This window comes from Limanda limanda, chromosome 19 (assembly GCF_963576545.1).
Source record: "Limanda limanda chromosome 19, fLimLim1.1, whole genome shotgun sequence".
NCBI lineage: Eukaryota > Metazoa > Chordata > Actinopteri > Pleuronectiformes > Pleuronectidae > Limanda > Limanda limanda.
This window is the reverse complement of record NC_083654.1, coordinates 13472727-13488462: the sequence shown is the minus strand read 5'-3', so window position 1 is coordinate 13488462 and position 15736 is coordinate 13472727. Positions and strand designations below refer to the sequence as shown.

Below are 15736 nucleotides of genomic sequence, written 5' to 3'. Positions count from 1 at the left end.
TGTGAGGTCGGCTGTAACTGTCTCCTCTGCTGATTGAGAGGAGCAGGATGTGAAGATAGATGGTCACCAAGGTTCCTCTCCTCAGTTCTCACTGTCAGTCACCTTGTACGTCTCCTTTTCTGTCCAATCCCCTTTTCTGTCTTTCTCCACATCCCTCTTTTCAACACACACATGTCGGGATGTAAACCAGCCACTCCACCTTTATTGGTTTTTGGGGGGGGCTCAGAGAAGCACACAACCTCGTCTCCGCCTGCCGTGGGTCACCACACATCCTCATAGATCACCTGTCATAACATTTGCGGTTCAATCCATGCGGCGAAACCCAACTCTGGCTGTTAGCAGTGGGGGGGACGTGATGAGGTTGCTGAGGCCAGGTGCCGGTGGTGGTGGTGGCTCTGGTTTGGTGTGAGGTTCAGTTCCACTGCACCAGACTGAGGCAGGGCTCTGTCTGCAGTGCAGTCTGACGCTGCTCTCTGCTGCCACCTGCTGGCCACGTGTGCTCACAGGATGCAGTTAAGCTGCTGGCGAACGATGCATTGAAGATTTGATGATAAAGGATGGAATCTTTCTTTATAATGAGTGTTGCCTATTAAGCCAAAGCCTAATACACTGGTTCCACTCAATCAAAGGTTGTTCTATATAAATAACTGATGTATAAGCTGTATTGGTGTGAGGCTGAAATTACCATTTTATCTTATTTTAAGGTGATATGATTTATGGAGTTTTCTATAAACTCCTGTTGTTTAAGTTGCTCCAAAAAAATAATTTTCGGTGAATCTTTTAATTGAATGTCCATATTTTCTAATGGATTTTTATTTTCTAATAACAAAATCTTGTTTTCTTATCTCCTCCCTCTCCTCCCCACAGCAGGTCCCTGTCCGATGACCTCTCCTCCAACAGTGTGATGCGTCATGGCTCCGGTGTTGAGTGGAGTGTGGTGGGGGCCAGAGGCGGGCGTGGTCGGGTCGGGGGCGGCCGCTGCCACCGGGGCGGCGTCGTGGCTCGGCAGTGAGCAGCTGATCCTGCTCTTCACCCTCAGCACCCTCACTGTCCTGCTGCTGGTGTCCATGCTGCTGCTGCTCTGTGCTAGCTGCCAGGGGTGAGCAGCATAATACCATAACACACACAGACATTTTCAGAATCATGCGTCATAAAAATAGAACTTATAGCAGCTAAAAACATTGAGAACCTTAAACAATATTTTCGATAACGTCATAGTTTTATTTAAAATCCAATGTGTGACAGAACACAAGCAAAAAAAGGAACATTCACATCTTATCTTCCTGTTTTCTGTCTTCTCTAATCTCCACTCGTCTCTAATCTCTCCACTCGTCTTTTAGGCAGAAGAAAGCAGCCAATGGACATCAAGCAGGAGACCACGACAACCTCATCAATGGAGTGAGTCTGACTCTTGACCTACAAAATACTAGAGCAAGTTTAAACCGCAGTTTTAAAAAGCGATACTGAAACACCTCGTAGATGATGAAAAGTCTGTCTCTGAAATGTATTTACTCAAAGTAGGTTTCTGGCTCTGCTTGTTTTGCTTTTTATGTGTGTGCGTGTGCAGACCAGTAAATAAAGTGTGTCCATACATTCTTTACAAACACACACACACTTGCTCTCTTACACCTTGCTCTCTTAAACAATCATGCGTAACCGTGGAGGTTTTCAGGAGTTTTTTAAGATGAGGTCAGAATTCAGTTAGAAACTCAAAAAACAAGAAACAAGGTTAATTCTAACTGTTCGAAAGTAAACAAATGAATCTGCAAAAACGTGTTTGAACGTGTTCTCTTGTTCAAACATGTAGCTTTACATATAGAAGCATGCACACACACACACACACACACACACACACACACACACACACACACACACACACAAAATAAACATATTACAAATGTAGAAGTATGAAGTATGAATAATGTGAGTATAAATTAACCTAAAAACTGCTCCTACAAGGTGGGTTTCTTTATATTATGTCGAAATTTTTTTATTAAATCCAATAATACAAAAAGTCATTATGCACAACAATGTGAAATCCATGAATATTCTGTGTTATTAGAGTTGACCTTTGCTCTCGCTGAGTATCTAACTCTCATTATAATGTCAGAGTCTGATGGAACATCGCCTCACAGACGTAGTTATTTCTCCCATAATTCCGATGATTCAGTCCCCAAGAAACATATAAATGAGACAAACGATTGGCTTCCACACGCTAAGTGACACCCACTTAGTCTCTTACTCTGTCACTCCCTATGGCGCCTTTTCAGCATGTGTGTATGTACGTGTGTGTGTGTGTGTGTGTGTGTGCATCGGGCTACAAGCGTCTCCTTGCACGTGCACGTTCATTCCCCCGAAGCCTTTTTTTGTGAGCATTTGATGGATACCTTCACCGTTACGTTCAAGCAGCAGCACAATTGTGGGGTAGTCTCACAGTTTCAGCAAATGACAGACCACGCCACAGGCTGACAGGTTAATGTCGGGTCTTTGTCTGTGCAGATGATCAGTTTGTCTCGTCCTCACTCGCCTGCAATCGGTCAGACGGTCTCCGTGGCAACGTCCTATGAAGAGGAGATCTGTCCGTCCCGTCTCATACGTCCTCTTCATTCACACAAAATATGAGACGATTGTTCACCTTTTTAACTTCGAGGATACAAATAGTCCAAATTCAGTGTCTCATTCAGTCCTTACCCACAAAGCAACACACATTATGTCTTCTCCAGTCGAAAAAGACTTAAAGATCCAGATTAAGTTAAGAAGCCATTTCCCGCTTTGCTCTTGCAACTGAAACAAAAGAAAAACATCATAAGAGATGCTTGGGTCATAAAACAGTTAAAGATTACATCATAGAAACCAACAGCTATGACAGTAGATGACCACTAGGTGGGGGTGTGGAGCTTCTGGTGCACACCCTCAGTGCTGCAGAGACAGAAGCAAAACAACAAACCTGGACAAAGGGAGTCATGACTTACAGCAGTCAACGTTGTGTCACTGTGCTTGTATGTTGTCGGCAGTGGGTGACGGAGTCGTACCTCTGCCTGTGGAAACAAGAGAGTTTATGATTAAAGTGCACGTTCATAAATCCTACAGGTGCTCAGATGTGTTATTAAGCCCAGTTTATTTTCAGTGACAGTTATCGGCCGTCGATGAGAGTGTTTGATTTGATTCGACTCGGTGGAGGCTGATGAAACCGGCGCAGTGGACTCTTGCATTAGTTTAATTCGAGCTGCAGAGTTTTCAGTGTGATGTAGCGAACGGGCAAACAGCCTTCAAGTGGAGGACATGGGTTCTGCTGAAGTGTCCTTGAGCAGCAGTGAATTCCTGGCAGCCTCAGGGTTATCCGCCCTGCTATTCTGACTTTCCTGTAGATCGAGGGGAAGTAGAATAGATATTTGTTGTTACCTATAACTCTGCCATTTTACTCTCTTCTGCCAAAACTGTGCAAATATTTAAACCTTAGCGTCAGTGCATCTAATAATTAATCATTCAACGAGACATCAAAATGAGATGTTTCTGTAAGTGAGGAGAAAAAAATACGGATGTCAGATCAACTCTCATGAACCCGACTACAACCAACTGAGATACGACTAAACAGCAGCAGCGTATCTTCATTAGGCACGAGTCTGTTTCGATTTTTAGACGTGAAGAAATTGTAAGCTATCTTTAGATGTGTTTGCCCAGTGTGTAAAAACACACATCATTTAATAACACATGCATGATGATACTGATGATGGGCATTAAGTGAAAAGTAATATGATATAAGAGGATAAGAAAAGAGTGAGAAAACTGCATCAGTGGTGCAAATGTGAGTTTAGAGAAAATCCTGAAGATCCAGAGAATAATGTTCCTCCATCCTGCTGCAGAGAGGTGTGAAACTCATCCACCCAGATTCCTGCTCCTTTCACGCATTAAACTTTGCAACACTTTTTTGTGTGACTTCTTTACGATTTGTCAGCGCAGCCGGTGAGTCACGAGCCATCAGTGACTAACATCTCGTGCTTTGTTCCGCAGGTGTCAGAGAGAGAGACGATCAGCCAATCAGCAGAGAGTCCAGTGACGGACGTGGGCATCAGCAGCTCTCACAATGGTCCTCTAACCAGCGGTACAAGTAAGCAAAGATAGTCAGTTTAGCTTAGTCAGGCCCTCACTGTTAACTATTTTAAATGAAACATATTCAGGTTCACATGTCTGAAGTTCTAATGTTCAGAAAACATCACTTTCCTCTTATTGTCAATTGCTGCAGCTCCTCTTTTCAGCCTCTGTCTGAAATACTTGGTTTTAGTTCCTGTCTCTTCAAGGCCCCCCTTCTCGATAAAACCCAGTCTGCTCTGATTGGCCTGCATTATGCAAATATGTCACGTGTCACATGACATCACGGTGGCGTGGAAGAAACTTCGGGAGAGGAGCTTGCTTTACTGCAGACTTTTGGGTTGTTTTTTTACTTAAAATACTTATATTACAAACTAAAGGTATGAAAAACAGTGAAAAAGTATAACATGCCTCCTTTAGATATACTGGCTAAGTGCAACATGCTCTGTTGTCCCACAGGTTTATATATTCAGTTTTCATGAAAATACTATTTGCTTTGCAGCTGTTGTTATACAACATTTGGGACCTCAGCTGTTGTGTTGTGGGTAAATCTACATTCTTAGTCATAGTCATTAGTCATTTAACCTGTATGGGTACTTCTCATTAGTAGCAGGAGGCTGGAAACAGTAAAGTATGTATTCTGCAGGCAAGAAAGAGGGAAATGGTGACTCATAACAAAACTACGTCAAAATAAATGGTCCAAAGTCTTCTTGTGTCTCATGAGAAACAGTGAAACGGTCATGAAACGAGTCTGTTTACTCACCCTGACTCTCTTCTTGTCTCTGACCCACCAGTCCTCACAGACACACAGGACACCAGTCCCCACCCATCTGAGGAGATGCTCTCCAGCCAATCAGAGCTCAGGTCCTCCAAGTGTCCTCAGGACCGCGAGCTGCCCAGCATCCCTCCCAACACCGCCCTGATCGGGGACGGACCCCCAGCCCTGGGGGACAGCACCTATGAGGTCAGTGTTTAAAGTCACCTCGCAGCAGCACAAACACGTTCTGACTTGCACTTAGCTGGAAGGTGCCAGTGGAGGAGATTAAAGCTGTGATTTGCTGGTCGCTTGACTGACTGATTGATTGGTTGATCGATGACGTTTAGGGTCAAACTACAGAGAGTATATCTGAATTTCCCAGGGGTTGATGGGTTTTCCGGTGAAAAACCGAAGCATGTAATGTTCTTAGCTAATTTTAAGCATATTAAAGAATCTTATATATGTATCTGTTGCCCAGGTGGTGAAGGAGATCGCAGCGGCGTCCCGTGACGTCAGCGTTGAAGACTCCCTGTACGAGACGGTCAAGGAGCTGAAAGACGCCCCGGCCCAGGTCGGCCTCCCCAACGGTACCGTCCAGCTGAGCCCCGACAAACCCCCCCACCACCCCCCCGCCCTCCTCAACGGCAACCTCAGCCCCTGCACACCTGAGCGGGGTCCCCTGTGCGAAGGGGCGGAGTACGCCTCAGTCGACTGGAACAAGAAGAGCCGTCACAGTGCCGACATGGAGACCAAAAGGCGCTCTGATAACGCCGCCAAGCATTTTCTCAAGTCTCTGGAGGAACCAGAGGAGGACTTGCCTCCGCCGGTACCGGAGAAGGTTCTGGATGAAAACGACAACCAGCCGTTGGTGATGAATGGGCTGGAGGGGGCTGGGCTACACAATGGAGAGGTGAGGATTGTGTGTGTGTGTAGTATATGTGTGTAGTTCTGTAGTTTTGATGAGCATTCAAACACACTGCCAGCATGGGAAATTCTGGGTTCAGTATCTAAGGACCCTGAATGGAGGATCTGGGGATCGAACCACCGAACCTCTGGTCAGTGGACGACCCGATCGACTTTTTGAGGCAAATCCAATCACTGGAACTCCCTTCCCAGGTGGTCTGATGGTTAACTGCGCCCTGGGCCACATTGAACGACCACCTACTCAGCTGACGTTCTCTGACCCGCAACCGTTTAGCATTTTAAAACTTTCAATATAAATATTGAGCGCAAAACAAATTGATTTTTTCTTGATATTTCAATTAAGAAAAAACGTATTTCTCAGTGCACAGGGCATTGATTTCCCTACAATCAAATATTATTTCATTTTATTCCAATGAGAACAAAACTATTTTCCGACAAACATTTAAGAACATGTCCAAATCTTTTCATGATACTTTAAACAGTCATTGCTGAATACTAGCTTCAATGTTTTGCAGGTTTAAACCTACAAGATAAGGCAAATAATGCATTCAAATAAAAAATGAATAAAGTAAATATGTTCGTGTTTAATGGACTGTATTAACATAACACTCTTCCTGTCTTATCCACTACTTAAAGTGCTTTACGTTCCCGTCTCATTCATACAGCTCTTGTACATGCAGCACTTTTTCTATCACATATTTATCACTAAACAGCTGTCAGGTAAATAACTTGCCGATTGGAGGGACCAGGGATCGAACCACCAAAGTTCTGGTTAGTGGACGAGCCTCTCTACCTCCTGAGCCACAACTGCATACTATAAATAACTTGTAGGAGAACATATAACCAACTAAGTTCTAACCCAAAAAGTTAGATAGTCATTCCAATGTCACACAATTAACCTGAGATAATAATTTATATATTCATAATCCAATTTATTACCATATAAACCTGAGGTGGGTGATCAGCTCCTCGACCCTGTGCAACAGAGTCAATGTGGCTGGTTGAGAAAGAGACAGTGGAGAACAAAGGAAAATGCAGATACGTCTCCCACACAATTATCATCCGCTGAGCTGCCTGCTTTAGGGAGAGTGACAGACCAAGGGGAGAAATTCGAGAGAATGAGACAGAGAGAGAGAGTGAGAGTGAGAAAGAAAACAGTGTATGAGTGAAGAGAGGAGACTGAAAATGGGAGCTGGAGTGGGAAGTGCAGGAGAGAGTAATAGATGTAACAGAGATAGTGACGGAGTGATGGGAGATTGAGTCAAGAAAACAAATTGCCGAAAGGACCGGGAGGCATGAAGGGTGAGGGAGACGAGAATCAGGAGTGAGAGACAGTGAGATAAAGAGAGAACGAAGGGAGGAGGATAAAAAAGACAAAACCCAGCAGCATACAAATGAAGCCATCTGTAGCAGAGGAGAGAAGGAGTGGAGGGAAAAGAAAGGATGACAAAGGAGACACAGTATTGAGGACAGGAAGACGGGTGAGAACTGGATGTGCAAAGGAGAAGAGAGGGAAGAAGAGTGAAATGAAGAAGGGTGAGATAAACGAGTGAGGAGGTGAAAAGGAGAGAAGAGAAGTGGTTCGGTGTCGTGCACTGAGCGGAGCAGAGCTGCCGCTGCTGCTCTCAGCAGGATGTCTTCCACACGCAGAGATCCATCAGTCACACACACACACACACACACACACACACACACACACACACACACACACACACACACAGCGCAAAAAGAATTGCATCAGACTGTTGACAAGCGCAGTAACACAAACACCACATTGTCAATCCTTCACAAAGCTGCGTGAAGTGGCAACTGTTCTTCTTCTCTCCACTCATCTCTTATGTTCTGTTCATACTTGCTCTGATCTTTCCTCCAGTTTACTTTCCCTTCTTCTGTTCTAAAAGAGAATGATGCTTTATTTATAACCTGACTCAGGTTAAGAAAAAGCGATTGACTTGATTTCTTCAACTGGTTAAGACCACTGAACAACCCATGTGTAACCAGTCAGATCATAAAGGTCAGTTCATAGATGTGTGTGCAAGCTGCCATCTTTGGGAGTATTGTAGGCACTTCCACAGCCAGTCATGCCTTGCTGTTAGGTTTGCCACAGGTATCCTTGGTGCCAACGGGTGAAAAGCCAATAACTTAGCTGATACCCTGATTTTTTTCTCTCCCCCTAAAGTTTTTGAAGTTTTTGCACAACTGCTGGACGGACTATCATCAGTTTAATAATAATAATAATACATTTTATTTCACAGCGCCTTTCATGTCACTCAAAGACGCTTTACAATTTAAAACAGGAGCACAAACAAAGTTTGGCACAAACATTCACGACCCTCTCAGGGAGGAAGTGCAGCAACCAACCTCTGCGATTCTCCTCACTCTGCTGGTGTTTGGCCAGAAACAGCAGCATGTTGCCACTGTCGCCGATGGAACCATTTGGCTCAAAGTGCTGCTCTGCTCAAGTAGCCTCACAGAGCTCATGTTGGCCTTCGTCCCAGATGTAGCTGAGGAGTTTGCCAAACTTATTCATCGGAGAAATCAGAGAGCAGCAGTAAAATTGGGACCCACACTGACCATTGTAGTGTGTGTGTGTGTGTGTTGAGCTATGTTGTGCAATGAGGGTTTTTTACAAAGATTGCAGATCAGATCACTTCTGCTTTTACCTTTGGCTGAGAGCTCCTTTTTCTTCACAGTAGTCTTCGCCGTAGCAAAATCGCCGTGTTCCCAGGTCTCCGCAGTTAACGTCGTTACCATAAACGATTCAAGAAATAATCAAAATGACACCCGTGTTGCAATAAAGCCTAATTTTCCTTTAGTACGTCCTCAGTCTTTTTGTTTCTCTTTTCCTCTGTTCATTCCTCTTCTGTTTTTTTAGTCACTCTCTCTGTTCCTTTGTCCCCGGTGTAGCAGCCAATTAGTTAATTACTGTAGCTCATGTGGACAGCAGGCGAGTCGAGCCTGATCTGACCCCTGGACCCACGATGAAATCTGGATCTGCTGAGCTGTGAAATATCTCAAAACCACACACACGCACACAAACACACATAAATACACACATACATACATATACACACACACAAACGCATGCCCAAAAAATTACTCATATATATTCACTCCCTCATGTACCTTGTAGGTGTGTCTAGTCAGCATTAATTCTGTTATTTCTCCCCACCCCCCTTATTACACACACACACACAGAGACACACACACACACATATACCCAAACATGTCTGGGTTTACATATAGACTCCCTGGGGCTGATTTAAGTTTGACCCTGAATGTTCCTGACTCCCCGTGGTTTTTGCCCGTGTATGACCAGGAGTCGCAGACGATTTGTCTTGTCAGATCAAGTGTGTGTGTGTGTGTAAGCGCCAGTAAGCGCCAGCTGGCCACCATAACTGTGACAGTTAGTCTGGCTTCATGATGGATGATATGGGCTATAGATACTCACTCTCCATCTCTGTGTCTCATACACACACACAGGCGCATACACACTCACACACACACTCTGTGCATATACGCTGTGGTGCCTGTATGTAAATGTCGGAGGGGGATCCCCCCCAGTGGCAGCTCGGTAAATGCTGCTCTCACACACATGCACAAAGGGGCAGGTTTTCTCATTCAAACACATATTTTCCATACACACCTGGTTTCTAGTTTAACATTTCTCTGCAGACACACACACACACACACATACACACACACACACACATACACACAGTCTTTTTGTGACACATTCACATCATCTCCGAATCCTGTGCAGCTGTAGAGTTATTGAACCGTCACACACAGCAATAACACTTGTTTGCAGTCATTTGGCTGCGAGTCGCCTGTGGGCTTCTCATATGAGGTGCAGGAAATTAATGTGACCCAGCCTGAGGGCCGCTGGGAAACCCACTGTGGACAGGGAGAAGGTAAACTGTGATATCCAGCGTGTCAGCAGTGTTGAGCTGTCGGTCGGAACCAGCAATCACTATTGTTAGGTAGAAGATTTGAATTGTGTTAAGGTTACACTTTGAGGTGTGTTGATACTGATTTTATAGTTTGCTTAGATTTGTTTAAATACTTCAATGAGCACGTGCAAGACAGAGTAAGCAGATAATCTGAGTTGAGGCCTAAATACTGATGTCGCGTCTCAGCATGATTGACACACTGACACCTGAGTTGTGCGTCTCCATGAGGTGACTGTAATCAGCCTAGTGTCGTACTCACATGTCCTGCATGTCAGTGTATCGCCAACACAAACACATTCCTATAATCTTCTCTCTCACGTGCACGCAAACAAAGCATTGTTACGTTGGAATATTAATCTCCAGTGACACCAAACACCCAGTCCACATACCAATCTAGGTCTTAATATAATATATGATATGTTAAATTGAGTTTCTAAGACTAGAAGTTATTGCATATGCATCAAACGTCGGTTAAATATGCGAATTTCCGACTGTGTGACTGACTAAATGAAAATTCGTCTTTAATTGGCGTGTGACGGATCTATAAAAGTAATGATGTCTCCAAACGTGTGTGATCCATCAATTAATCACATTCACTTACGCGCTTTGATTAAAAATGTCAGAGAAACCTGGATCTGCCTGATGTTACTTTGACAGACCCTGTGCAGTTTCTCTATTAGTACATGTGACGCTTTGTGGAGATGTGCTCAGCAGCAGCTATTGGCCAGAGGCATTGTGTTTGCGGGTTGTTCACGCCCCTCAGTCCATCCCATTCTTTTCACCACAATATTGCAAGAACACCATTAGGGAATTTCTTCGAATTTGTAACAAACGCTTGACTCAAGGATAAAATGATTGGATTTTTACTGGTCAAAGGTCAAAGGTTGCTTCGACCTCACAAACACATTTGAGCTTTTTGAACTTGATATCTCCGGAGCAGCCGCAGGGGAATCATTTTGATAAAGTGAACATACCAGGAGCCCCTTGAGGGAATTTCTTCAAATTTGGCACAAACGTTCACATTGACTCAAAGTTGAACTGATTCGATTTTGGTGGTCAAAGGTCAAGGTTACAGTGACCTCCCAAACCCTTTTTTTGCCCCCTGAACACATTGTCTTCAGAACACCATAAGAGAAAAGGTCTTGGTGGCCTCATTACACATGGTTTCTAAAAGTCTGCCTTCGGTAATGTCTTATTAGCTTTTGTTAAATTCCTTTCTAAGTGAGCAATATTATATGAGTCCGTAATAAATGTTTGTACGTGAACTCAAACTGTGCTGGTTGGTGGAGGCACACAACCGCTTTACAAATGCATCAGCGTCAACCTCAGCAACTCTCAAGTTTAATCATAAAACTGAGTTCACTTGTTCCAAATGTCTTCCTCTTAGAAATGGTTATAAAATGTTCTTATCACACGAACGCTCCGGTCGATGCTGGTGTGGATATTGAGGTTCTCGTTAGACTCCTGAGGTGTTTGGCGCCGCTGCCAGATGTGCTTCGATGATTAATGGCTTCCCCATCGATCAAAAGACGAAGTGGACGGAGGCATGTGCGCAGAAACATCACATTCTCTGTCACTGCCCATCGACTTTCACTCAATAATTTTCTTAATGAATGGGTAGTTAATAACAACATTAGATTTATATGTGTAGAAGCGGACGTTGTTTTTCTCCAACTGGTGGGAATAGTTTAGAAGTTCACTTTATTGATCGCGTTACCGAACATTCTCTCGAGACATTCACAGTGTTTGTTTGGTGTTTTTCAAATGCAGATCAATAAGAGCTGCAGCTTTCTGCTTTTGATTATAAGAGAAACTGTACATTTTTAACAAGATGAGGTCCCCATCTTCTTCAAGAAAATACAAATGTGTGACAACCAAATGTGATAAACAGCCACTTTTAGTTACAATGTGATCAAGCTTTCAGTCTTTTCTAAATCTCTCTTCTTTCTCTTTCTCTCCTCCAGTTACACTCCCCCCTGTCTCCTCCAGCCGGCTTCGACAACCACGTTCTGTCAGACAATGAGGTAAGTGTCTGCTGAAACCCCCTTATTCCCCAAACTGCCTGCTGAAGTCCCGAGACAGGAGCACTTTACTCTGCGAACGCCGACGCTCCGAGCAGCAGAAACATGAAAAAGAAAGAGAAAACGTAGAAACTGGTAACATAGTGATAGAACATCAGACAATATGCTGCAAGGGGGAAACCTAGCAGGGGTCTTTTGATATAAATGCACAAGTGACTGTTCCTGTTATCTCAATAAATGTAGTCATGTGCACCACAGTTTTACGCAGAACACATGAACAACGTGTCTCTTCCGTGTCCCGCAGTCCGCTGTGTATTCCACCGTCAACCAGACAAACGATGACGAAGCTGTGAACGAGGAAGACAAGGAGCACGACTACAGCAGCATCGCCGAACTCAAAGGTCTGGTCCCGTCCTCCTCCTCCAGCGACCTCTACGCGACCGTCCGAGACATCTACCCCCAGCCCGACCTGCCACAGGTGGGGGACGACCCCATCCTGGACAGCACAGATGCCGGCTACGACACCATCCGCATCCCAAAGACTAGGAGCGCGGAGGATGACCACAGGGACAGGCTGGGAGCGGGGGGGTCAGACAACGGCAGATCGCCGGAGCCTGACTACGAGAGCGTCGGGGAGTTGGGTCTCGGCCCAGAAATGTCCCGTCTCTGAGTCCCCTCCTCGTCTTCTTCATCTGTTTGGGACGAAGCCTCCCGTGTGATACGTCTTTGTAGTGCTTTGAACCTGCTAGCGAGCATGCTTCTGGTGCATGACTTTGGGAAAACGGCAGAACACGGCTCACCACACCGCAGCCGTCATCAACACACGAGTGTCCACTTTGCAGCTCGGGTACGGTTTATCACATCGGAACTTTTTAATTTATCACAGGCGGTCATCGGTACTCGTAGGTCTGGTAGTCAATGGCTGTACCTCAGTCACCGGGCATTCATCGTGTGGAAGATTTCACTTTGAATTGCAATTGAATATCTCGTCTCTTCTGACAGTGCATATCATGAACGCTGGGTTGTGTTGAACAAAAAGAATTACACACGACACACATGCAGCATTTGAAGGGGTTAGCTGAGGACACTATCTGTTCCTGCAACGTAAAAAAAAAAAAAAGAAGAAGAAAAAAAAAAGGTTTCAGTGCCATACACTCATGGAATTCATGCACTTACTGTTCCTTACCGAACATCATGTTATTTTTACTCCACATCGACAGCTGCTAGTTGCTTTCTAGCTTCCTCCAGGTGACTCTTCATCATGTATTATTGAGGTGTGATTCGAGGTTGTTCCTCCACTGTGCATCCTCTGCGTGAAATCCCAGTGAATGAGATATGGGCATTGGGAGGGAAAGGCCTGTCTTATCCCTGACCAAAATAAACATCTGATAGATTATTCGCCATCAAACGAAAATGTGGACTCTTAAACTTTAGGTCAAACTTGTCAGGGGGATATGAAACTAGTCATACGCAGAACCAAAATGGAAGCCAGAGCTTGAGGAAGGAGGTCAGCGTCACATGAGCTTGCCGTTTCGCCATGCATCTAAAAATGTATTTTTTACATGTTTTTCAGCCCTTGTCAGCATTTTGTATTGAAATTCCTATTTATTTGAGGATGCATATTATTACGTAATAGTGAAATGTGTCTATGAGAGGAAAGCAAGTCGGGTTTTATAGACGTTTCTAGCATTTTTATCGAGATACATACTAAAAGAAGGTGAGTTGTGAGGCAGTAGTAAGGGTACGCACTGCCTCGGCTTTGATTCAAAAGAAGAATACGTGTGATGAGACCATATTTTCCTTTTTTGTCATTTTGCACAGGGATCAAAACAAATAGAGAAAAAAGACTTGTAATGTGATGAAATGACACAGCCTTGTATTACGAATGCAAATGTTATCGATGAAATGTTTTTTTTTGTTGTTATCATGCTTCTTTGAGCCGACTCTTGGTACCGTATCATTTTCCGTTGGCATCGTGTATTATTTCAAAGCACAAGGTTTATTTCTATTATAACGGTACTGCATTTATACACAGGTTATTATTACAGATCAGTTACACCTCTGCACAATTTAAATATCCAATGTTTGTTGAGTTGTAAGAAAAAAAACAACAACACATATCTGTCTGTTTGTAGCTTGTGATGACGACATGCCAACCGAGGCTTGTATATACAGTAGTAGGAGCACTATTCTGACTGTAACTCGCTGGAAGTTTTATGTAAGCTTTTACTCGTTTGTACAATGTTCAGAGTGATATGATTTTTTTTAGAATAAGAGCACTGATAATACGTCTGACTTGTTTTTGAAGTAAACCTGAAGCCCTCGTGTCCGACGCCTTTTGCCTTGTAACGTAACTCAGAGTTGCTTTTTTGAGAAGTAGTAACCAGTCACAGGTCGGGAATATGGTACAGTGTTTTGGTACGTACATTTGCAGAAACATTAATTGTGGTACTATTATTTAAAATAACTGAATTATTGTCTGAATACTGATGTTTGGTGTTTCTTTTCTAAAGGCCAATGTTGTTTGTTTTTTTGTTGCTGTAAATATATCTTTCACTCGAACAGTATTTTCCCCACTTTAGCAGAAGTGTTGTTGGCGTCTACTTCCACCACATCAAAACATAACAGCATCTCCAGCCTCTGTTCCTGTTTCACCAGACGTGCAGGAGCTTGTCTGCGCTTCAGAAAAACAAAGACGGCCCCTGCCGCCTGGTATTAGATTCGTAAATGATATCAGACATTGGATATGCAGTCACATAGCCCAGCAATCCTACAGGCGAGAGAGTATTGGAGATGCAATCCAATCCCAGTATATTTTTAAAGTATAAGCGAAGCCCTCAGAAATATCACATTCATTTCTGCAGAGGGGTAATTATCAGTGTTATTTTCACTCCCAAAGAACACACAACCCCTTTGAGCGAATGGTTCCTAAGCCAAGTGTCGTGGTTGTGTGTCGGGGTAGTGGCATCATTTAGATATAATGGTGTTCACAGATCGCTATATATGACCTTTAAGGAAATGATCTACCAAAAGGGGGGGATGCTTTAGTGCCAAATCTAATCAGGACACCGCATACACATTGTTAATAGATACTTACCTAAAATCACTTATTCTGTCGAGCTGCCTGTTTCGGTCATAAAAACACACACACACACATGCATGTCTTCTCCCTTCGGGGGGTGGGGGTGTCGCCTGAGACGCTCCTCCGCCGCGTCTCCTTTCGGCTCCACCAGTCCCTTAATGAGACCATTTGTTCCAGCCTACAACAAGCAGACGACTCTGTGGTGACACCCGTCTTTGATCACAGGGCAAAGCCTGTTTCTGGCAGTTATGGCCACATCTGTCACTCCACTCTGTCCAGCTTCCATTCTCAGCATGTAAATATTTTATGACATGAATTGTTCTATTAAAATATATATATAATAAATTGTGTCATTGTATAATTTTTTTTTTTTAATTCACTAGGGTGCTGTCACATAAATTTCTGGGACGCACGTGATTTTTCCAAAAAAGATTACATCTGACATGAATTAGGCCATTTGTTCCTGCGATCACATTATTTTTCTAGATTCAATCTGCCAAGCTGCGCCGATAATCACGATGAATGAATTAGACTGCTGGTAAATTTCATTTGTGAAGTTTTTAATCAAGTGAAACACGTTAATGATACCTTCGCAGCTTCAGTCCCATTGTGCGATCACACTCCAGGTTTCTTATTTAGCGCCGGGTGTGTAGCTCAGCCACCTGTGAGTGCAGCGCTTTAGAGAAACGTTATTACCTCTGCCAGGAAGATTATGTTTTCTCCCCTGTCGGTTTGTTTGTTGGTTGGTTTTTATGATTGTTTGGAAGCAAGATTACACAAACAACTGAACATTCTACAAAACTTGGCGGAGAGATGGAATGTGCGTCGCAGAAGAACCTGTTAAATTTGGTTGCAGATCCAGGATTTCTTTATTTTTTTTCACTTTCTTCACGATTTTTCAATAACTTCA

General features: G+C 43.7%; 1 protein-coding gene across 1 annotated transcript; it reads left to right on the top strand.

Moving 5' to 3' along the window:
• Window positions 1–911: 911 nt before the first annotated feature.
• On the top strand, window positions 912–15171 carry pag1 (phosphoprotein membrane anchor with glycosphingolipid microdomains 1). Its single transcript, XM_061092737.1, has 7 exons — window positions 912–1099; window positions 1341–1398; window positions 4012–4108; window positions 4884–5053; window positions 5325–5756; window positions 11688–11747; window positions 12049–15171. Exons 1-7 carry the CDS (start codon window positions 912–914, stop codon window positions 12412–12414), a joined length of 1371 nt encoding a protein of 456 aa, XP_060948720.1. The 3' UTR covers window positions 12415–15171.
• The last annotated feature ends 565 nt before the right edge of the window (window positions 15172–15736 follow it).

Excerpts from the sequence above, each read along its gene's own strand:
- pag1 (XM_061092737.1), top strand. The coding sequence starts at position 912 with ATGGCTCCGGTGTTGAGTGGAGTGTGGTGGGGGCCAGAGGCGGGCGTG. Across the intron at positions 5,757-11,687 it reads CTGGGCTACACAATGGAGAG|TTACACTCCCCCCTGTCTCC; the intron begins GTGAGGATTGTG and ends TCTCTCCTCCAG. Across the intron at positions 11,748-12,048 it reads ACGTTCTGTCAGACAATGAG|TCCGCTGTGTATTCCACCGT; the intron begins GTAAGTGTCTGC and ends CGTGTCCCGCAG.